At 38.9% G+C, this 24,451-nt stretch overlaps 2 protein-coding genes across 4 annotated transcripts; one reads left to right on the top strand and one right to left on the bottom strand.

The window, feature by feature from the left end:
* Positions 1-9,098: 9,098 nt before the first annotated feature.
* LOC137249665 (t-SNARE domain-containing protein 1-like) lies at positions 9,099-13,089 on the top strand. Of its 2 annotated transcripts, XM_067781370.1 has the most exons (4): positions 9,099-9,286; positions 11,356-11,704; positions 11,768-11,966; positions 12,022-13,089. In XM_067781370.1, the coding sequence occupies exons 3-4, from the start codon at positions 11,772-11,774 to the stop codon at positions 12,748-12,750; spliced, it is 924 nt and encodes a 307-aa protein (XP_067637471.1). In that variant the 5' UTR covers positions 9,099-9,286; positions 11,356-11,704; positions 11,768-11,771; the 3' UTR covers positions 12,751-13,089. The 2 variants fall into 2 exon arrangements, with proteins under 2 accessions (XP_067637471.1, XP_067637472.1); XM_067781371.1 differs by lacking the exon at positions 9,099-9,286 and having other exon boundaries at positions 11,172-11,704.
* LOC137249664 (putative nuclease HARBI1) lies at positions 12,968-22,899 on the bottom strand. 2 transcript variants are annotated; one of them, XM_067781368.1, is made up of 5 exons: positions 15,262-22,899; positions 14,427-15,200; positions 13,741-14,158; positions 13,538-13,682; positions 12,968-13,474 (listed from the first exon to the last, which is right to left on the bottom strand). In XM_067781368.1, exons 2-5 carry the CDS (start codon positions 14,537-14,539, stop codon positions 13,092-13,094), a joined length of 1,059 nt encoding a protein of 352 aa, XP_067637469.1. In that variant the 5' UTR covers positions 14,540-15,200; positions 15,262-22,899; the 3' UTR covers positions 12,968-13,091. The 2 variants fall into 2 exon arrangements, with proteins under 2 accessions (XP_067637469.1, XP_067637468.1); XM_067781367.1 differs by having other exon boundaries at positions 14,427-22,899.
* Between the last annotated feature and the right edge of the window lie 1,552 nt (positions 22,900-24,451).

The following is a 24,451-nucleotide window of genomic DNA, read 5'->3' as shown; positions in this document are numbered from 1 at the left end:
GTGATAAAGTACAGAGGAACGAGATGCTAATCATACCGGGACTGGGCGATGAGGTGGTAATTGGCACGGACTATCTGGCGAAGGTGAACTTTGAGATGAGATGTGGTGGTCAAGAAATAACGTTGAGAGTAGACGAACGGAAGCAAGAGGTAGTGACATGTACAACTATGGTCGAAACAAATAGCGAAGATTTCAAGGAACACAACCCAATGGCGGCGATAGCAACTAGCAAGACAGAAGATGCGGTGAGTAAATTTCTGAGCCAAGAATTACAGGTATTTGCAAAGATGTCAGGAGTATCCAACGTGGCCACACACAAAATAGTTATGAGGGACGACCGTCCAATTAAGCAAAGGTACTATCCGAAGAATCCGAAAATGCAAGAAATTATCAACAAGGAAGTCGACGAGCTGATCGAAAAAGGTTGCATCGAACCATCGAATAGCCCGCACAGCGCACCCATAGTTTTGGCAAAGAAGAAGAATGGCAAATGGAGACTCTGCGTAGACTACCGTCAACTAAACGCAAGATCAGTACCAGACGCATACCCTTTACCACGTATACAACATATCTTGGACAAATTAAGAAGCGCGAGATTTATTAGTAGCCTCGACTTGAAAAATGGATATTGGCAAATCCCTATGGAAGCAAGCAGCAAGCAATACACCGCATTCACAGTACCTGGGCGTGGACTATACCAATGGAGGGTAATGCCATTTGGCTTGTACTCAGCCCCAGCAACTTTCCAGAGAGCACTTGATCGTGTCATAGGACCAGAATTGGAACCATACGCATTTGCATATCTTGACGATATTATCATTACAAGCAAAACATTGGAAGAGCACATTGCACATCTAACAGAAGTATTTCGAAGGCTGCATAGAGCGAACCTGAGGATAAACCCGGAAAAATGTGAGTTTTTTAAGAAAAGGTTAAAATATCTAGGTCATGTCGTTAGCGAGGAAGGCATCCATACCGACCCAGACAAGATAGCAGCCATCAAAGAACTGCAACCACCGAAGAATATACGAGAGTTACGACGTTTTCTAGGAGTCGTGTCATGGTATAGAAGATTCGTGCCGGATTTTTCACACGTATCACACCCGTTAACATCTATGCTTAAGAAAGGTAGTAAGTGGAGGTGGTCTGAAGAGCAACAATCAGCATTCGAAGCACTCAAGGCAGCACTGACGCAGGCACCGGTACTCGCTTGTCCAGATTTTTCGAGGAAGTTTAGTTTACAGACGGATGCAAGTGATTTTGGTCTTGGTGCAGTACTTACGCAAGGTTCAGGCGACGAAGAGCGAGTAATAGCATACGCAAGCCGCAGGTTAAACAAGGCAGAGATGAACTACTCACCAACAGAAAAGGAGTGTTTGGCAATAATGTGGGCAATACGAAAAATGAGGCCGTACGTAGAAGGATACACGTTTACAGTAATAACAGATCACCTAGCGTTGAAATGGTTGAATGCGATAGAGAGCCCGACTGGTCGGATTGCGAGATGGGCGCTGGAACTACAGCAATACTCATTTGACGTACAGTACCGAAAAGGAAAGTTGAACGTTGTGGCAGATGCATTACCAAGACAACCGATGGACGAGCAGTTGGGTACGTTGACGATGGACGACGGAAAAGACGAGTGTAAGTGGCTTAAAGCTAAGATGGAAGATGTAAGAAAGACCCCGGAGAAATGCCCAGAGTACGTTATCGAGGAAGGAAAGTTGTACAGACGCATAGGAAGTCAGGTGGATGGCGAAGATGCAGTGCCATGGAAGCTGTGTGTCCCGACTTCACAGCGACGCAGAGTGCTAGAGGAGATTCACGACAACCCGAGCGCAGGGCATATGGGCATCCGAAAATCGATAGCAAGGGCAACAACACGTTACTATTGGCCAGGAATGTTCAGGGATGTAAGAAAGTACGTACAGCAGTGTCACACATGTCAAATTTACAAACCGAGTCAACAGCCAGCCGCAGGTAAGATGCTAACGAAGATTGCAGAGGAGCCTTGGGCAACAGTCTGTGCAGACTTTGTTGATCCAATGCCACGATCGAAGCATGGAAACACAATGGCACTAGTATTCTTAGACAAATTTTCAAAATGGGTAGAAGTAATACCAATCAGAAAGGCAACGACAGAATGTTTAATAAGAGGATTTCGAGAGAGGATTTTGGCACGGTTCGGCGTCCCAAAAGTATTTATTACGGACAACGGAGCACAGTTTATCAGCAGACGTTTTAAGAGATTTTTAGAGGAACTTGGCGTGAAACACCAATTAACGGCACCGTACACACCGCAGGAGAACCCGACGGAGAGGGCAAACAGGAACATCAAGAGGATGATAGCACAATTTACGGGAAAAGAGCAGAAGACATGGGATGAGTTGTTACCAGAGATAACGCTGGCATTGAATACAAGTGTATGTGAATCGACAGGTTACAGTCCAGCATACATAGTACAAGGGAGGGAACCGAGAATCCCCAACAGCCTTTACGATGAGCAGACATTTGGTACAGGTGAGAAATTAGCGAACCCAGGAGAGAAGTCAACGAGGATGAAAGAAATATTCGAGATGGTACGACGGAAGCAAGAGAGAGCATCCATGGAGCAAGCGAAATATTACAATTTAAGAAGAAGGCAATGGCGACCGGCGATAGGCGACCTAGTGCTGGTAAAGGAACATCAGCTGTCAAAAGCGGCAGATAACTTTGCAGCCAAACTAGCGCCAAGGTACAGTGGACCTCACCGGGTAATGAACTTTGTGTCACCAGTGATCGTAGAGCTAGACAAAGTCTTCAGAGGAAGGAGGAGAACAGCCCACCTAAGTGAGCTGAAAGCATACCACGCAGCCGATGCCGCCGACAACAACGAATCCAGGAAGCAAAGTCATAAAGAGAGATACAAAAAGGACGCTAGTGAAGATCAAACCGCGTCAACATCGTCCAATCGAACAGCAAACAACAAGCCCGAGGTACAACAACAGAAAAATAACAGCGAGGTAGCCATTTGCGGTACGCTCACACGAGTCAGCGAAGAGACCGAGAGACAACACGGAGAGAACCAAGGTACAAGTCAACAGCTGATAGCATACAGAGACGGTCAAGTACAAAACATTGCGGAGAATCAGGTACGAATATTTCCAGAAAACAAATTACAGATCGCCAGAGAACCGGCGCATGGAACAAGATTACACCTGGGAAGGCAGTTCGCTATGGCAGCCTTAAACGAACACACACCCCGAGACAACTGCGGAATTACAGACTATTTTGTAAGATTCTACTTCAATCCGGATGAAATCGGTAGTAACGGACATTGCCAACCGAGACAGTGTCAAATTATACACGAAGAAATTTCATATCAAGAAGTACCCGGAAGTCGGATCAACCAATAAAAACTCGGTAAACTCTAACCACAATTACATAAATATCCCGTAAACATACTCTTTAACTATGCGCATGATATACCACGTTTTTTTTTAAATCCACCACACATGGTGGGAACACCCTGAGGAAAATCCACCAGTTTTTCATTTATTTTATAGACTGGCATCACACATACCGCCGACGGGAAGGGCAGCGAAACGCCAACCAACGACGACAGCAGAATAATAAGCCGTAAGGCCAGCGGGGTCAACGGCAGCCTCAACGACAAAAACAGCGACATATTGAGCCTGATGGCCAGCGACGGCAGCGACGACGAATCAGCATGGGCAAACACCACTTCCGCGTACGGATCACGCGCACCGACCTGGTGACGGTGGGTCTCATTGCGGCAGGTGAGGGGGGAGTGTGAGGACCCCAAAGCCGAGGACTTTGTATCCTCACAACATACACATATCTATATATTTTTGCAAATAACATACATTTGGAAATAACTTGGAATTTATACTTGAATTTTTATCACTTATATATTTTTTGCATGAAGCACCAGAAATATACATATGTATACCTTTATGAATTATGCCCTAAATACATATATTCTGTTGTACATTGAATTTATAATTATTAAATTGAAGAATAAATTACACTTGCGCACTTTTGCACGCAAGCCAAATATTTACATAAACTTTGAATATAGGATCACCCTAACATGCATTAAATATTTGGAAAATAGATACGCACAAAACATAAAAATGCAGCGGTCGATCAACCCTTTGCACACTCAAAATCCAATGTACCCAGTTACAAATACAACATACATAATAACTTAAGTGAACGGAGATCAGCAGCAAGTCGTCAAAATAAGCGCCGCTACTAATTGAAATTTCGTTATACATATTTACGCACTAGCATACAACACACCAACGCACGCCATACAACAGAAGGCAGAAGCATTGGGCAAAGCAAAACACAACATTAGAATCAGGTGACCACAAGCAAATATACAAACACACAATATATAAACCAAAGCCTGGAAAGCACAGTATGAGCAAGTACAAAGGCATTGTATTCGATAAGGAGCATTATGGTGCATGGAAATGCATGGGAAGGAAATATTTACCGGATTAACAGTTGTTTTATATTGTTAATACCATTAGTTCAAAGTTGTTATTATAAAATAACCGTTTGCCTGCGTGCAAAAATTAGTATATAAGGGCGACGAGTTCGCATTGAAATTCAGAGATTAGGAGACAGGCATACGAGTCGGTAGGCTTTATCACTACCGACCAAGAGTACACCTGAAGGCTTTTTCACTTCATTTGTACTTAGAGTATACTCGTATGGAGGCTTTATCACTCCATTCGACCGCAGAGGTTGGCCGAGGGCTTTATCACCTCCGTCACCTCTTATAGAGCAAGGAAATCAGCCTAGGAGTAGAAAAGTAGAATTTTATCAAATAAATAATTTTTTATAACGTTTTGTATCGAACAAAACAGAGTTATTCTTTCAGAAGGACCGTTAGGAATTTCTACTTCCAGGAACCCTGGACGGACTGAGACCAACCCCGGCAAAGTCAAGGAAAAGTCCGTCACAAAAGTTACAAAGAAAAAAATATATTTGCACTTGTATGAATATAATTTTTTTTAATTCTTTCGAGACCCTCTCAACCATTGTTTACTATATAGTTTGGCAGATTAAATTGAGGTTATGTTGAGAATAGAGTGGAAGGCAGTGAAATAGGCAGTCGAATGACTTCTAATGAAGGAATGGTGTTCGGAGTTTTTTCAATAAAAAAAAAATCATAAAAGCTTTAATATAAATAAAAATATTATTTTAATAACAACAAAAACGTCCTCATCTGAAACGTTATCGTTGTCATTGAAAGATATATTAGCGCAATCTTCATTAGAAATATGACTTGCTGGTTCCAAAAGACTAATTATACAGGTAGGAGAGCCTTATGTAGATTTTGATATCTTCTTTTAGTAAGACAAAGGGTAGATAGCAATGGATCCGAAGAGTCCGAAGCTCTATGGAAAACATCAAACATATTGTAACGAAATATAAAATGATTTGCAAGTACTCTTATTTGCAACCTTCTGCTAAGTTCGAGTCACTAAAATGTTGAATAAATAACTCCAATCTTCAGAAATACAAAAATGGCCTTTATTAAAGTACTCCGCAATAACACTTATACTTCGCTTATACTTGCTTAACTCAACTAATTGATATCTCTACTATTGCCCAACAGATAGCGTGCTTAATCGAAACTGATTGTAGCGAATCTACCGGTGTCGCCTTTTATACTGTTCAGTTTATTCGTTGATATTTCCAGGCGGTTCTCTTCTAAAATCTACTAGTTGGTTATCTGCTATAAGTTTCTCAGCTATAACTACAGATGCACAATTCATAGCTCATGTGCGTGTGTTTGTGAGCGACACTTATATTGCATATCTCAGATAAGATATCTGCATGTGTCTGTGCGCTGCTCCTCCGCTGCGTGTTCGTACATATGTGTAGACACAATGATTGAATTATTTATGTAGATACATAATGATTGATTTATGGATGTGCATACAAGTCCCTCCCAACATCGGCTTAGAGATGGCAGTAGCTTAGTGTTGCTAATATTCGTAACAATATTGTTAGTTCGACTTTTTTTTCGAGCGTGTGATAACCTATCGTGCTTATCAAATTTATTTCGAGCTTCCGAAGCATTTTCTCCAAGACAGCCAACCGGAAGTGCAGAAGCGGAAATAATCTGAGAACCGTGCGCTAAAATTTTGTGAACGGTCGGAGACATTGGATACCACGGATACTTTTCCAAATACAGAAGCGCAGCTTTTTCACAGAATAGTTGAAATTTTGAAGCACTAACAATATATTCACAGGAAATTGTTATTAAAATTTTATGAAAATGTTTAAAAACTTCTTTATCAAAGTCTTATATTGACGCAAACAAGTCACAATTCGAAAACGCTCTCCTAGCCGTGTTACCACCATCATTGGAACTTCCACTTCCGTTTTGCTTCGGCTTGTCCACGTGCAGTCCCATTTCTTCCCATAATCTCTTTTGAATTTTTGTTTGACGTTCTTTCACCATAGCCTTATCATTTGATTCTCTTACTTGCCATTTATTTACCCCGATCCTATAAGATATTTTCAGCACAAACTCCAGGAAACGGATCCACGCATGAAGGGGGCTCACGCCATACTGCAGACTTCCAGGCCTTGGTTTGAAACATTCGGAATTCAGTTCAGTATTTTTTATAAATTCCGTGGGCTTTGCTCCACATATCGGACATGATTGACAGGAATTCCCCGTCAATATATTCAAGACTTTTCCATCAACTAAAGTAATGTGCAGTTCAAACTCGTCAGTAATAGTAGAGTATTTATAAAGCACACAAATGGTTGCACGTCTTCAATTAATGTATCCAAGTTAGCCTTTTCCTTTAAAATATAGTTACGAATATTAGCCACACTAAGGGGTACTGTCATCTCTAAACCGCTGCTAAGCAGTGACTTGATGGACATCACTAATTCAGTCATTGTGTCTGCACATATGTACGTACACGCAGCGGAGAAGCAACGCACAAACACATGCAGATATATTATCTGAGATATGCAATATAATTGTGGAAGTGTCGCTCACAAACACACGCGCATGAGCTGTGAGAGAAGCTATAAAAATTGTGCATCTGTAGTTATAGCTGAGAAACTTATAGCAGATAACCAACTAGTAGATTCTAGAACAGAACCGCCTAGAAATGTCAACGAGTAAACCAAACAGTATAAAAGGCGACTCCAGTAGAGGCGCGAGATTCAGTTTTGATTAAGCACACTATCTGTCGAGCAATAGTAGAGTTATTTATTGTGAAGTAGTTTAATAAAGGCCATTTTGCATTATTAAATATTAGAGTTATTTATTCAACACTTTAGTGATTCCAACTTAGTATTTTAAGGGCCTGCAAAACATCATAGATTGCGGAGAACGGTTAATCCATATTATTCGGCCAGTTGGATAAAGTAACTGTAATGGTATTACGGTTGTGACGAACAAAGATTGATCAAGCGATTTCGGTTCTTCTTCTAAGAAGCTCTGTTTATATATGCTTTGTCCAGTCGAACCGTCAAAACCAAAGCTGGCTATTAGTTTCACATTCCTAATGTCAGGAAATTGATCAAAAATGTCCTGTTGCATTGTAATTATGCGCTCAACAGTATGATTCAACAGATTTTGCAATGATACATAAGCGACAGTTTCCGAGACATTAATTCCAGAAGGTCTGCATTTTACTTTAGCCTCAATTAACTGCTTATAACTCGGATATATATCGCAATTTTTACTTTTATTTAGAAGTCTCGTGTTGTTATATGTTGTTTTAGTTAAACCATTTTCAAACAAAAAGACCAAAGCTTCATTAGGAGTTATGGGAATGGGCTCTTGATACTCAAGTTCTTTCTAACCTCACTAAATTTGCTATGTGTATTCAATGTCTCCTTTAACACAAGTGCCACGTCGTTACGTTTTGACTTCCTAGCTCCCATAGCAGCTGCGTGGGTAAGCACATCTGTATTATGCTCATGTTTTGCCAAAAGCTCAGCAGCTAATTTTCTTTTTAATCTAGTACCGCCCTCAGAATATGTCAAGGAGGGGCGTCTCACCTTACTAGACTTCACACAATCTTTTTTCCAATTTTTATTACCATATGCCGAGAATACCACTTCTAATGTTTACTCTTGAATCGTTCAATATCTCCCTTGAATTTTTCAAAAAATCTCTTAATATAGGTGCCAAAATTTGCAAATTTGTTTGTTAATTTCATGAATTTTCTATTATTGTGTCGATACAGCTGACTTTGATGGCTTGTCAGAAATTAATGGTTGCCAGACGTAATGAATAAAACTGGGTTTTAAGCATATAGACACTACTTAATTTTCTTGTATATTTTGTTTGAAAAACTAACTTTAACCTATCGAAAGTCAAAATATAAAAACAATTCGAAAATCAAATTGAAAAAATAGTTATTACAACAAGAAAAAATAATTTGAAATAGAATTTAAAAAAGGAAAAAATGAAATTAAGATGGGAAGGCAATTACGTCTACCATATTATTAATAAAGTTCAAAACGCGGAATTTATTTGGAACCACACGCTTCCTGCATATAAACTGAAATACAAAAAGCAACAATTTTGGATTGAGCTGGTGAAGGAAATGAATTCAATATTCACTCCCAATGTACCATTCCAATACGGTGAGGTTTCAAGATCAATTTTAATGTTATTTGAGAAGTAGAGAGGTATGTGGTGAGGGTCATCAGCCTATTGTGCCATCATCTCGTTCACAACACCTCGTCCAAGCAAACATTCAACATAATTTCCTTTGGCTTAAGGGTTTGTGGGCACGTTTAATTTGGCTATTGCGAGCCAACAATTTAGCCTTGAGCCTGGATATTTTATATAAAATAATGGCTTAGAGAGGTATATATACCTTCGAGAAGATTGTGTTGCCCAGATTATCTGACATTTTATTGTCCACACTTATACTCTTGTGGCATTCCAAGTTGACTTATTTCCTAGGTATGCCTTGCGTCTTTTTGGCATGTAACATGTTTTTTAACGGTATCGAGGAATCCATAAGATTAATATTTGATAAGATATGGTTTAGTCCACTGTATAATCTATTTACTTCCCCGATATTCAGATGAAGTTACGCATAAGTGGTGCAACTTAAAATCGTACTTTAGTACAGAGAAGCAGCGGATAGAGAACGCAAGACGAAGCGGAGCAAGCGTTGATGAGAGGAGTCCCTGGAAATTGTATGTCTCCTTGAAGTTCCTGGTCGTCGTGAGCCAGCATATATCGTCGGTGAATAATTTCAATAAAAGAAGTTTGGAGGTAATGAATTTTTCTTTTCTCTATTGTTGTATAGAAGTTTGAGTAGAGTAGAGTAGAGCCCAATGTAGATCAGATCCATATGAGTTTTCTCCCTGCGGTAGAGCCTGTCACAAGAGACGACTAAATTTCGTACATGGGAGTAAGTAACCGCTGTTCGGCTTTTTGATATCGTCATGAAGGCATTCAAAAAGCACAATGGAGCATACAAAATAATAGCAATGTCTTCTGGTAAATCTACAATCGCCCATATCTTCAAATCGACCAGAACCATATTTCAGAGCAGAGCTTCCCAAGGCAGCCGGTTCTATGCACCGGAGCGGCTCGGGATTTTTTCCGACCAGGGGCTGTCATTTCAGTGTCACAAATTGTCATCCTGCCAGCAGATCCTTGCAGCGGTAAAAGAATCTTTTTAGACGGTCACACTCTTGTCAGTATGTGACGTGCAAGGGATGGTTGTTCTGGGCTGGACCTCAAAACCCGACGTCCTTGTAACTTTTATAAATCTCTTGTGGCTCCTTGCTGTTCACGCCCAAGGGCGTCCCGTAGTCTGCGCCTAAATCACTACCGGGACGACCCCTCTTAGAAAAACATTCTTCGATCTGGAAGAACTTGTTTCTTACATTTTGATGTTCTTTTGCCCGGCGCGTGAACCCACGGCGATGCTGATGGTTGGCTAACCAAATATTCGCTCCGGTTTCCGGAGTGATATCGGTCCAACCCACCTTCGCTAGCTGGTTTTACACGCTTTGGTAGCGGAATTATTCTTGCCTATTGGAATGACGTAGGACTTTAGTGACAAATTGAAAACGTGTAGTTTACTCCCTCATCGCCAAGGTGTCGGCATGGCTATACCATCTGGGACAAGTGACTTGGTGGTCTGGCCTTTTTAATGCCTTCCTTAAGCTCGGTTGAGATTCCATATATGAGGGTCCTGGCCCTTATCGTGATGAGCTCGGCTGTGAAATGAATAACAATGTTCTCGGGAATCATATGTTGCCATTTGGGTGTTTAGTCGCCTCTTACAAGAGGCATACCTGCCGCGCCTATATTCTTAGCCCTCTAACCCGCTTCTTGTTTGCTTCGCGTCTCCGATATGGTTACCGAGCTTAGAAGAAAAATACACCGGAGGAAACTGCAGCTCTGTCGAAACGCCGCTCTCAGAACTGTCATGGGATATCTTATATTACTGCAACATCATCCACACAGTAAGGCGACACATCACACCAACCTTCTTTTCAATTACAATGAGAAACCAACGCCTTTAAAACCCCTCTTATTATGATCCACCTCTTTTGAAACAGCAAGTTTCTTTGGACTCCCGTTAGAGGACATTGATGACAATTTGTGATTGGTCGCACCTATTGGGTGGGGCGAAGCTCTGCTACAACAACAACAGAGCAGATGATGATTTATAACTTATCATATCGCGTCTTGCATATAAATAATTTTAAATATTTTTTAGGTTCTCAGACAAGAAAACAAAGACGACTACATTGAACTCTTATATACTATTTGCCAATTTACCTTTTTATTTAACACTGTATGAACTTTAACTATGTACATATACAATTTTTCATATTAGTTTGCTACTGAAAATATAATTAGAGAAGTTTTTGGATGCTTCCACGATGGCAAAATCTCTTTCAAACCGCATTATATATATACTCTTCTTTTTTTTAGTAGGGTTCATCTTAATTGATTATTCTTCTTTACTGTACTTGAAGCATGGTTTGGCACAGTGTACTATAATTAAAACTTAGTTGTAATATATAAATATATCATGTCAATAAATGCAATTTAAATTAACTTTTTTCTTTGCTTTATTCCATAATTATTTATCTTTATTATTATTTCTTTCTATACAAGATGTATCAATATAGAAGTATTATAATAGAACGTTGTCCCTTTATGCACCTGTGCAACAAGCTTGCATGGGTGGGACCATAATTAATTTAACGCTGCGAAATAGTTTTCAAAATTTCGCCTTATTTCATCTGCACCCCTCTTTGGCATATTTCTTTCGTTTGAAGTTGACGTATAATTGCTTCCTATTATTTGGTCAATTTCAGCATCCGAAATCGCGTCAAAACTACTTTTTGTGGTCATATTTTGGGTTCGTAAAAAATTATGCACACATATGCAAGCGAGCACTACTTGAGCGGCTGCAGCTGGAGCTCGGTGTAATAATCACCCCTATTACGGTTGTCAATATCAAGTCAATATTGTCAAAAATAGTGTCGACGCTCATGAAATGGTATCGGCGTTGTCAATGTCGATAACTATTGACAGCTGTTGATGCTTTTTTGGTATTGACTACAACAATATTGATATTCTATTGACGCGTGTCAACATAAAATCTGTCAACACAGTTTTTGGTGACGACAAGCGCTCAATTAAATATTCTGCTGTAAAAATTTGGTAAAATAATTCTGAATTATACCTTTTTACACACTTTATTTGTTTAGCTTTTATTTAATTTAGGAAAATGGATAAAAAAATTAAAATAACAAACAGCAATCAATTTGCGCAGCTTGTTTTAGAATTAGAAAAAAATCCTGCGCTTGCTACAGGATTTTCCAAAGGGACAGTTCCCAATAATTTTAAGGCGCAATGGCAGGATATTGCAATTGCAATCAATGCTCTCGGTCCACCACTCAGGGATGGTGAGGGTTGGCAAAAGGTAAAAAACAACTTATTTTTAAAGTTATGTGGTTTAACATTTTGTAAATTTAAAGGTTTGGAGGGATCTGAAATGCAAGGTCAAAAGAAAACTCGTGCAAAACAAGCAGGAGTGCCGCGCCACAGGAGGAGGAAGATACAGGCAATTGGTGCTGAGCCCATTGGAGGAGCAGGTTGCCAACCTTCTTCAATTCGGAAAGCAGCTTAACCCAAAAGGAATGGCTCAAGGTGTTCCGAAAAGTAGAAGTTGCATGAATGCTGAAGAAGTGCTATCAGAAGTGCTACGAGAAGATTCTCCAGCTCCTTCGGTGGATCTTACAATGATGGAGATCGATGATACCACTGGGCTCAACACAACCGCCGCTAGTGTTTCTGTAGCAGATAGTCGAGCTCCAGTTAATGAAAATGCTGCGGAGAACCAAAATTTAAATGCTGAGCAGAATGCAGATTCACCTCATCACAGCAGCAGAAGTCGTGTTCGCGCTAAAAGACAGCGGCAGGATTTGTTGCAAAACCACACTGCAATGCAAGAGGGTGTGCTGACACAAATGTCCACAACCCTTGCGGAAATTGGGAACAATATCAATTCAATGGAGAACATACAGTTTGACTCATTTGATAAGCTCTTAGAAATAGAGGGAAAAAAACTAAAGCTAATGGAAAGGCAGGATGAAAGAGAAGAGAATCTGTACCAAACAGAAATGAGGCTAAAAAAGATTAAACTAAAAATAAAAGAGGCTGAACTAGAAATATTAACAATTAAAAAAAATAAGAAAGCTGACTAACAGATGTACACATAGTTTTACATTGAATTTATTTATGTTTTATGTTGAATTCATTTTTTTTTTATTTGAACTGAACTAGTTTATGTTTTATGTTCAATTAATTTTTTTTATTTGAACTAGTCGGTCAATGAAGACCTCAGAGAGACTGAATTTGTGTAGTTTATAGTTTATACGTTTTTTTTATACAAACTTTGTACCTATTGTCCCGAGGACTACAAAAATCAGTGCTATGAAAGCAATGTTTAACGATCAATTTTTAAAAAATGGAACCAAAAATGTTTGTTTTATGCACAAAATACTGAAGTATTTTATATTTTTTAATAAAAACAATCAAAAACGAATTACAAAAAGCTTTCTTTAATTTGTTGCCGTATTTGCGAAGCTTCCACGTTTAGCAAGTCGTCAGATACATCAATTTCAAACCCATCTTGAACATTTTCAGCTTCGGTTGATAAATCGTAGTTTGATGACTCTACATTAAAGTCAATACAAAGATTATGTAAAGCAGCACAAACGTTTGCTATTTGCGTTGCTTTTTCCGGCTTATAATGTAGCTGACGCGCTCCTAGTAAGCAGCGAAAACGGTTTTTTAGGACTCCAATAGTTCTCTCTATTATGTTTCTAGTTTTTGCGTGCTTGGTGTTAAAAATGGCTTCAGCGCTTCCTTCTGAAGATGATCTATAGGGCGTCATCAAATACGGTTCCAGAGGGTAGCCTGCATCGCCTGTAAATGTTTTTTTGCTTTTGGTTAACTTCAATATAAACATACATATCATGCTTTTTTTACCTAATAGCCAAGCGTTGCGCACTCCAGAATCGTACCGCTCACGTAACACCTGTTTTGCAGAACTAATGTTCCATATCAGGGAGTCGTGGGATGAGCCTACATATCGCGCATCGAAGTACCTTATCTTCATTTTATGATCACAAATCTATAAGTAAAATTTATCAAAACCAATTAAATCAATTGGTGGCAAAATTTCTATTTACAATTATTGTATTTAAGCTGAAAAACCCTTTTCTGTTAAAATACAGATTTTGGTCCAACTTAGTGGGCGCCGAAATTTTAATTTGCGTTCCATCTACACAACCTGTTACGCCGGGGAACCCTGCCTTTTGGAAGAAATGCCTTTTTGCTTCTGTCTGCTCCTCCTCGGACATTTCGAATTTTATAAGCAGGGGGCATAGTACCTTCTCCAGAGCTTCAAGTGTTTCAGCCAATATTGCGGACACGGTCGGTTGGGATAAGGCCAAGTTGAAATCATTTCCAACACCAACTTGGTATGAGCCTTGTGCCAAGAACCTTAGCGTAGTTGCCAACTTTATTTCATTAGAAATAATTGTTGTTCGCTTCGCTACTTTCGTTGATGGAACGATTTTCTCCAGAACGAATTTGAAAGCTTCTTTGCTTAGCCGAAAATAATCAACAAATATGAAATAAATTAAACATAAACATGAAAGGTGGTTGAATCAATTTAGCAAACATCTAACAATTCGATTATATTTTCCATTAGTACACACCGCTCTAGGATGTAGAATCGTTTTTGGTGTACTAATGGGAAATTTAATCATCCACTAATATCTTCACAAAAGTTTAGAAAGAAGTTCTTTATATTTAGCGTGTAATTTTCGCTTGTGCACTAATAGAAATTACAATGAGCAGTTATGGTACTCACTTCGTATCTGGCAAATTGAATATTTGAGATCTTTGGCGCATTTCGCTTCTTCTGAGGAGCAACATCTCCTTCCTCTCCTCATCGCTTGAGCTCGGACTTTCGTAAAAAAACATCTTTAAATCTTTAAACAAAACTTAAACACTTTTTATGCACAACAAATTGTAAATAAACAATTGTCAGAAGTATAAGGATCGTAGTTTTGCTTTGAAATTATCGATAACACGTCAACGTCAATACATTGACGAAGTAAATACCAGAATTGTATTGACGCGACGTTGATATTGATACGACGTGATGTTGATATTGATATGAAGCGACAGTTGACGTTGACAACCATAATAGGGGTGAATATAATAATAAAATACGGAAACGATTTGCAAGAATTCCAAGTGTTTTCGACAATACGCCTGTTTCTCGAAACCATGTAATTATATTTAATTTCGGAATCTTTAAGTCTCAGATGAGAGTAAGGCTTCATCAAATACTCCTTGAGAGCAAATGCGTCATCGGCTAATAGTACATACGGTGATAAAGTTGATGATAACGGAAGAAAACTTGGAGGAGGTATTTTAACTTCATTTCTTTCTATAGCGTATTTCAATTCCGAGTTTAGCCAAATTCCGGCGCCTCCTACTCTTCCGTTAACACCTACATCTGCATAAATAAAACGGTAAATGGCATCTGCGACTGCCATCAACACAAATGAATTATATCCTTTATAATTAAAGTATGTAGATCCACTTTTCCTCATCGGAAGTATCTTACAATGCTTCCCTGAAAAGTGTCATTATAGCTTGTAATTGAACTCCTTAATAATAAATATATTTTAATTTACCATCTAAAGCACCGATGCAATTCGGAAATCCCCACATTTCATAAAAATCCTTCGCAATATTCAGCCAGTCCTCTTCCGTTGCTGGAAATTTTAAATACTGCTCGTTTAAAGCTAAATATAGGGCAGGAACAGATTGCTTTAAAATTTTTGAAATTGTTGATTGCTGAATGCGGAATGGCAAGTGAAGAGACATTTGGCTTTCACCTACGATGGTAAAAAGTTGTACAACATTTCAAGGGGAAATCACACACACTGCTTCTGAACGAACAGTTGGTTGCGTAAAAATAACACCTTAAGCTGAAAGCACCATTTCGTTTGGGGTTTTATCCTACATATATAGGCAGAGCACGCTACCATCACACCAACACCACCGCGGCTTACATCGAAACCTATCAATTATTTCTGTCAAAATTGGTTATATTCGGAAAAGATCTCAAAACAAATACCAAATTAGTTCAGAATTTATCCCAAAAACTACACCCAAAAAGTCGTTACTTCGAAGTGATCCGCAAAAGTGGTCGCAGATTGATCCCGAAATAATCTTTGTTAATTCCAGAAATATAAGACTTGCTTCCCCCAGTAAAACCTCAATCCGTCGCCAAAGACCCCAAGTAGTCCACATTATCAGCATAAAAACCCAAATGAAGTGCTGGTTTTTAGTAGTTTTTATGCTATGTTCTGTTAGTTACCATTGGCCAAATAGCGCAGGGTCAATTGTAATCGTTCTCCTGACCCAATACATCTTCTCATTTTTGTATCTTTTTTCGTGATATACGGACGCACTTTTTCCAGCAGCATCTCGAACTGAGCAGGAGTCATTCGTAAGATGTTTCGATATAGCTTGCTGTCTTCGCACTGAATTTCCCTAAATAGCTTACAACTAAATCCTACGATGAAAATAAAGTATAAATATAATGCAAGTAAATTCCTATTTAAGGTATTGTAGTTTACAATTCTTTGCTGCTCTTTCCATTCCGATGGATGTCCGGCAAGGTGAGCGCGCGAAACTGCAACCCTAGTAAAATGAACGTGACTTGGCGAGGCAACTCAACCCTAGAATCCCTCATATCAGGAATCTTGAGTTGGATATTATGCGAGTGGTAAATGAACACAAACTTGCCAAATGGGAAGAACATATTTCTTTTTCTTTAGTTTCTGTTTCCCTCTTATGTTAAGAGCGGAACCATGCAACAAACAATTTGTTGCAATATTTTAAGTTTTCTAACTCCATTATTTTTTATTTATTTAGTTTTAATTTATCAAAATAAAAAGTATTGTCAGAAAAAAAATGAACGAAAATATCAAAGTGTCAGAAAATATAAAGAAAAAACGGCGGAATGTCAAAAAAACCTATCGAAATACAAACTGGCTAGTTTGTTTTTAACAGCCTAGATTGCATTTTCTTTGTATTTCGATAGTTTTTTCTTACATAGCTTGCCCGTTTCCACTTACACCAAAATTGTATGTTCCATTTCTTTCGCACAAAATACAGGAAAAAATACAAGAAAAATACAAGAATATAAAGTAGTGTCATATAGGTATTAGGTGCAATAGTATATGAACTATTGGAAACTACATGCCTTTTTTGAACACTTTAAAGTTTAAAAATTGAGTTTATGTCACAAATTTTGGATTTGGGACCAATGTGCAACGCAGAAAGATGGTCTGTGCATATTTTAGAGCCTCTCGGGCCATTTTGTGGGTTCATATAAATGTTTTTCGACAGAAATAAAATTTTTAATTTCCGCTTTCGAATCCTAAAAACGGAGATCGAAACGCGTGTTAGTTAGAGTTAGAGTTAGATGGTGCACGGAGGGAGCAAAATGCTTCCATTCAAATCTGCAAAATAACTTAATTTGAAGCTCATTATTTGTCACTTAAGCAATTTCTTACTTGGTGCTAGGTAGTTCCAAGGGATTGGAATGATCACGCGAATGTTTTCCGTATTCGCGACTTGCCAATCACCAACATTTTTGCCATTATAAAAGAGATTTTATATAATATCCGTTTTGCTTTTAATAACAAAATCACTTTTGCAAATGCTAAAATTTCCGCCACAAATTGATCAGCTGTTCATTTATCTGTCAAATCATCACTTTCTGAAGTTGGCAACTCAATTCAACTTCAACTGAAATAAGCTGTAATTCGTAATACCAAACAGGAGTTGAGTTGTCTGCAAGTTGAGTTGTTTTAATTACAACCCAACTAACCCTACAAGAATACTGACTATCATATGACTATCATCTGATTGTCAGCAATGTCAACCTAACGATCAGCGCCTCATACAAACTTTCTATCACAAACTTAAGGGGACTTGCGTAAATGTGATGTAAACAACTGTGTACGTGTGAGTTGTTGTCTCCTTCTTATACACCAACATGGCCTACTGATTAAGTATATAGCCGTACTGCTCGCTCTCATTCATTTTCCTGGATCAGTGCTGACACTCTAACTATCAAAAAGTGTCATAAATGATAGTTTACTGTAGATATCAGGTTTGACTGTTATACTATCATAAATGACCATTATTATATTCCGCCAAAAATGAAACAATGCTTTTTGCTTTTTATTTACTTTATTTCATTACGTTTTTAATTTTGTACGTGATAAAAGCATACGTGTTTCTTATTTGTTTAAAATAAAGAGTTTTATAAGAATTCGAGTTCAGAATGTTCAATTTAAATTCAGAAAATAACAAAACAACAGAAGAGCGCTTTCCTCATGCGGAAACACATTTAAAAATGAATCACCACTAACCACTATTATTTTTCGCGTATCAATTTTTTGAGTGCGCCCCACACATTCCGACAGCTTTTGGTATTTTTTAATATTATTTTCGATTCTTTTTTCTTTTAGCATGGAGCTTTGAAATGCTCTCTTTTTCATTTTTAAACTTATTTTTTATATGGTTTTCGTCGGTTGAAAATGGCGGAATTTAAAAAATAACAAAACAACAGTGATAAAGGTTGCTAAACATTTCTTTCGAAAATCTTTTAAAAGTCAAAACACTGTCCTTCCTCCATAAATTGATACACACGAAGGAACCTGACTATCTATATCGTAAGCTTATTTTTCTGCAATCATCAAGATCGGTGCTTCTTCTTAAGCACATCAGATACCGCTCGCTAACCTCTGAGCGCCAATTCTTTGTTATTGCAATACGTCTTTGGAGCTCGCTACCTACAAGTCTTCGACTCTTAAGTAATGCTTTGCACTTCAGAAAAGAGCTAACATCATTTTTAACGACTCTTAAACTGGATCTCAAATTGTTGTTGTTAAAATGTTCATTTCTAAGTCCTTTTCCTTTCTCTGTGTCTTCTTCCTTTATTTGTTAAATACTATTCAATCTATAACCAGCCAAAGGTTATCATCACTTCTGCTGTCTTTTAATATTTATTAACTACTTTTCTTTAGTTTTAAGATTTACATTTACATACATAAATATTTCACTATTGTCCGTTATATTTAATTTAATTTGATTAATCTAATTTATTATTATTATAAATGTTCAATTTTTATAGCTCATGCTATTCATGACTAGCACTGTTAAATAATTTGTCAAAATTGTTGTGCTAGGAACAAATTTTCAAATAAATACATACAAATACATACATAATCATTTGATTGTCATATGACAGTCAGTAGTGACAACATGATTAAATCGGATAAACTGTTCTCGTATACATAAAATTCCGTTGAGAATTATGTATCTGTCTCACATGCATAATGGTTACTGCTGTATGTTCTTTTGTTCTGTACCAGGTGTCCGAAGCTTTCCCAGTTTGAGTCCTTTTTCATGATTATAGGCTGTCGTTGGGTACATGCGGACATGTGTGAGCGAACAAAGGAACATACATAAATATGAGTATCAATGTTTACGTTATCGCAGGATCAGCATTGTCAATTACAAGTGTGAGTGTATTAGTAAAACTATCAGCGTTTCTTGTAGGGTAAGTTGAGTTGTACACCGTAATAAGGGTATTACAATTCTCTCAACCATGGTGGAATCGCCAGGTGAAGTAAATTAAAAAAAGACAGAAGATATACGCTATCTGAAACGGTAGGGATGCATTTTCAACGGCGAGAAGAGGGTACAATTTTTACCCGCTTTGAAAAAATAGGGGCAGAAAAATAAACACCTTGCTACGAAAGCCATTACAGAAACTTTTTTTCAGCATATCAGTGTCACCTAAGGCCAATACAAAGGGGGATACAGAGGACCAGTGCGACCTTATATTACTTTTGGCATCGAATAAAATTAAAACACTTAAACTGTGATGAGTAGTGAAATTCAATAATGCGTCTAAAGTAAACTTACCTCAACTTCAACTGCAGTTGAATTTTTCATCGAAAACCCGGATATAAAAGGGAGAGGTGTTATCCATTATTTAGTTGAACTATAGTAACTTTGCGCACTTAAATGGGTTTTGGGTTTGATGAAAAGTTTTACAGTCCCACTTGGAAGTGATCGTAATACTTCTAAATGTGTTTCCATCCCTAAAAATCCATTGTTATTTCCATCTGCTCTGTTGATTTGTCGTTGAGTCGGAAGTAAACAAAGCATACGCCCTTCTTATATATCAGGCACACTTGCTCAGAAGATCCCACAAAAACTCTTGACAGTTGAATTCATGATGTATTACTAATGTTACCAAGTTATTATTTACAAAAATATGTCATGGGACCAGGAGATGCTCATCCGATCGAGCCGAATTCATATATTCTAAATTACAATCCATAACTGTAACATTCCTCTTATCTTAGTGGTCTGATTTTTAGACAATAGTAAGTTACAATTTTTGAAGCTATATATGTAGAAATCCATTGTTTTAGCGAAGTTTTTACATAAATACGGTGTAATACTACAGTTTTGGTGGTTTTCGATGCAAGAAAGTCAAAACATTCCTCGAAAGTTGTTGTTGTTGTTGTTGTAGCGATAAGGTTGCTCCCCGAAGGCTTTGGGGAGTGTTATCAATGCAATGGTCCTTTGCCGGATACAGATCCGGTACGCTGCGGTACCACAGCACCATTAAGGTGCTAGCCCGACCATCTCGGGAACGATTTATGTGGCCACATTAAACCTTCAGGCCATCCCCTACCTCCCCACCCCCAAGTTCCACGATGAGCTTGGGGTCGCCAGAGCCTCGTCTGTTAGTGAAACAGGATTCGCCGCGGATAGGTGAGGTTGACAATTGGATTGGAGAAGCTATATATTGCGCTGGCAACCTGAAGGGTTGAGCTACACAGCCCCTTGAATCTGGTATTTTAGTCGCCTCTTACGACAGGCATACCTACCGCGGGAATATTCTGACCCCCTAACCCGCTGGGGTATTCCTAGAAAGTCTTCAGTAGCGCTGCACAGGCGATAATCCTTGTTGGATATGACGTTAATACAAATAGTTTTATTTAACAAAGACCTGTTTCAATTTGTATTCAATGGAAACATCAACAATATGAACGTAGTAGTTTAGCACGGCCTTACTTATGGAAGCCAACACTTTAGATACCCAATTGATGAATCTCTGTTGTTGTTGTTGTTGTAGCAATGCTCGCCCCACCTAATAGCCGCGACCGATTACAAATTGTCATCAATATCCTCTAACGGGAGTCCAAGGAAACTTGCCGTTTCAACAGGGGTGGACCATAAGGAAAGGGGTGTTAGAGGCGTTGGTTCCACATTACAATTAAAGAGATGGTTGGTGTCATGTGGAGACACATTGCAAGCAGGGCATACATTTTGTATGTCGGGTTTGATTCTGGATAGGTAAGAGTTTAACCTGTTACAGTATCCAGAACGAAGTTGAGCAAGAGTGACACGCGTTTCCCTGGGGAGTATGCGTTCCTCTTCTGCGAGTTCTGGATATTTTTCTTCAAGTACTGGATTCACCGGGCAATTCCCGACATAAAGGTCCGACGCCTGTCTATGGAGTTCACCAAGGACCTGCTTGTGTTTTTCCGCTTCATACGGCTGGGTTCTCAGGTGCCGTATTTCCTCAAAATGCTTACGGAGATGACTCCTTAGGCCCCTAGGCGGTGCTGGTTCGTCAATCAGATGTCTGTTGGGATGCCCAGGTTTCTGGGTATTCAACAGAAACTGAATCTCTGTAATTAAATCCAGTAAAGGTCCATCGATATTCACCTACTAGTTTATGTGAAAAAAGGTACTAAAACTACCATATTTTATTCCGAAAAATGCAAAAAACAACACTTTTTCGAGAACAACATTGGTAAAAATTTTTCAGATAGCCGAATGACAAAACAAAGATGAATTTATACCTATATGACACTACTTTATTTTTGCTTGGATTCCAAGCTAAAAAAACTTGTAGTTTTGACTCTGACTCTGAAGCTGTTTTAGACAAATATGACACGGGATGAAATTTTCCATCCTCTTGTTTTTGCATAAGCACAGCTCCAAATCCTATCTTACTGGCATCAGTGTGTAGTTCAGTGTCTTTACTGGGGTTGTAAATAGCCAATACCGTAGCTGACATTAAACAACTTCTGAGAGCCTCGAAGGCTCTATCATACAGCTCACAAAAATTATAGGAAGTATTATTTTTGAGCAGATTAGTTAAAGGCTTTGCGATTGAAGAAAAGGACGGAACAAATTTCCTAAAATAAGAAAACAGACCGTAACACTGTTGGAGCTGTTTGAAGTTTCGTGGCTTTGGGAAATTCTTTATTTTCTCAATATGTATATCGTTTGATCGGATGCCCTTACTGTTCACGTGATATCCCAGGAAGTCTACTTCCGAATATCCAAATTTACATTTTTCCATCCTCAACTCAAGACTTCGCATGTATAACCGTCTTAGCACACAACTTACAACGTCTACATGGGTTTCGAAGTCGGATGTGGCTACCAAAATATCATCCATAAAGATAACTATTTTCCCCGACTGTAATAGATCTCAAAAAATCTCGCAAATAAAGCGCTGAAACACCGCCGGCGCGTTTCTCAAGCCGAAAGGCATTTTCATGTACTCGTACTGTCCTCACGGGGTCACAAAAGACGTATACTTAATGGAATCGTTTTCCATTTGAACTTGGTGAAACGCACTTTAAGGTCAAACACTGTGAAAATTTTCTTACCCGATAAATACTCCAAACAATCTTCTATCAGCGGCATAGGAAAGTTGTCTCGAATGGTCTTTTTATTCAGGAACCTATAATCTATACATAATCGTCCCTCGCCATTCCTTTTCCTGACCAACACAGTGGCAGACGCGTACGGGGAGTTGCTATACCTTATAAAGCCCTCAGAGAGTAATTTATCAATAATTGCTTGCACTTCGGCCTTCTCGGAATGGGAAAGTCTCCTTGGGGAACAATGAAAAGGCGTATCATCGGTTAGGTTTATTTTCATTTTATAATCTAGGGGCGCTATCTGTACTTCTGCTGAGGGATTCGAGTATTGACTCACTATAACCCTTCTTAATACATCCGATTGCTGTGCATTCACCTCAGAGCTAACATCTGGTTTGACTGAATATTCCCTCTGCGGCACAACATCAATAACCTCGTTACCAACACAGGTACCTACCGGGTGAGCAACGTTTCTGTTACATATTTCCACCCCCAATATCTGCATTGTGTATTCCTTTGAATATTTACTTCCTCTTCCGGCTCCTTTTGATCACTTCGCTGAATCGAACCGTCGGTGGATCCCACCAACCCCCCAATCGGACCCCCTGGACATGAGTTAAAAGTTTTCTTAAGGCAAAACAAATCGAGCGCACTATTTTCAAAACAGTTTATATTGTTCAATTTCATTTCATTTTTTATGTTCATTAAAATTTTTTTAGAATACTGGATTTTAGATTTAAATTTACAGAAAATATACGGAATTTGTTTAATAGATCTCGCCCAATTAATACGGGCGACCTATCTCGAAGTTTGTCGTAGCGTTCGTATTGTACCTTCAGCTGCGCCATCGTGGTCGCTTGGTATAGCATTGATATAGCGGATTCCTTTCATTTAAACCAGATATGATGGCGTCCACTACGTCGCGCTCTGGTATGTTCGCCTTGCTAGCGATTACTCTCATTTCGACGAAGTAACGCTGAGCACTTTCATTTGGTTTGCGTTTTCGGCTTTTCAGTTGCTCGTAAACTTCCAATAAGGTATGCTTCCAACCGAACTCGTCACATAAGGCACCCTTCAACGCTCCGTACGTAGAAGTCGAAATTGTACATGCAAAAAGCTTTGCGGTACCGTCTAAAAGACGACGTACGCAAACGAGTTTATTGCGCTCATCAATTTGCATCAACTCGAACATGTCTTCGATATCGCACAACCACTTATGGACATCATAACCATCCTCGATGCCATGGCATCAATTGTTGTCATATCTACAGCTGAAATTCGCTGCCCCTGAATCTGAAGTGATTCCACCTCCTTCCTCAAAAGTAGCAGCTCTTTTTGCACTCTAAGGCGATCGCTTTCCGCTAATATGACTTCCATTGTCAGAGAGCTCGCATTGGAAGTACCTGAGCCACAGTTGACAGCAATTGGGTTGTACGCATAGGTAGCATCAGTGTTTTCCGCGGCGGCTAAACAGCCAATGTTTGCAAATGTAGTTGTGTTGGCAGCAGTAGTAATAGCAGCAGTTCCATCAACCTCAAAGTGAGCAGCGGTGGCGTTGTTATGGGCAGCGGTGATGGTATTGACAGAAGTATTTGGAGTTTCCGCAGTGATAGATGCATCAGGTTTGTCATTCGTGGTGATATTGTCCTCGTTAGCCATATTATTGATGGTTTCGGCCGGCACATTGGTGAGTGTTACAGTCTCGTTCTCGTTAGCAGCAGCTGTGGTAGAGATGTTTTTGTAGTGTACAGTATATTGCTTGAAACGAGGCTTTTCCTAAGAACTCTCAGTTTGACCTGTATTTGCTGTATTTGATTGGCCACAAATGTTTTCGTACAAATTGCGAATTTGCGATATGGTGGCACTATATGGGGGCTCAACGCCCACCTTCAGTAGCTCAGCCAGCATTTCAGCGCGTGTTTCTGCTCTTTGAGACATTTTTATATTTTTCTTATGCTTTTCTTTGAAAATCGAGAAAACAAATTCCGGATTATTGAAGTGGGCGTGTAAATAAATCGAATCTCACTGAGATCTAAAGACTGTAAAAGTATATTTGGATGGCAATCGATTTAATTTACGGCGTTTTTATGTATAACGCAAA

This window comes from Eurosta solidaginis, chromosome 4 (genome assembly GCF_040869045.1).
Source record: "Eurosta solidaginis isolate ZX-2024a chromosome 4, ASM4086904v1, whole genome shotgun sequence".
NCBI lineage: Eukaryota > Metazoa > Arthropoda > Insecta > Diptera > Tephritidae > Eurosta > Eurosta solidaginis.
This window is presented reverse-complemented; position numbering and strand designations above follow the sequence as displayed.

Coding starts and splice junctions, on each gene's coding strand:
- LOC137249665 (XM_067781370.1), top strand. CDS start 11,772: ATGGATAAAAAAATTAAAATAACAAACAGCAATCAATTTGCGCAGCTT. Junction 11,967..12,021: donor ATGGTGAGGGTTGGCAAAAG/GTAAAAAACAAC, acceptor GTAAATTTAAAG/GTTTGGAGGGATCTGAAATG.
- LOC137249664 (XM_067781367.1), bottom strand. CDS start 14,539: ATGTTTTTTTACGAAAGTCCGAGCTCAAGCGATGAGGAGAGGAAGGAG. Junction 13,683..13,740: donor TCAGCTTAAATACAATAATT/GTAAATAGAAAT, acceptor TTTTACTTATAG/ATTTGTGATCATAAAATGAA. Junction 13,475..13,537: donor GCGCAACGCTTGGCTATTAG/GTAAAAAAAGCA, acceptor AAACATTTACAG/GCGATGCAGGCTACCCTCTG.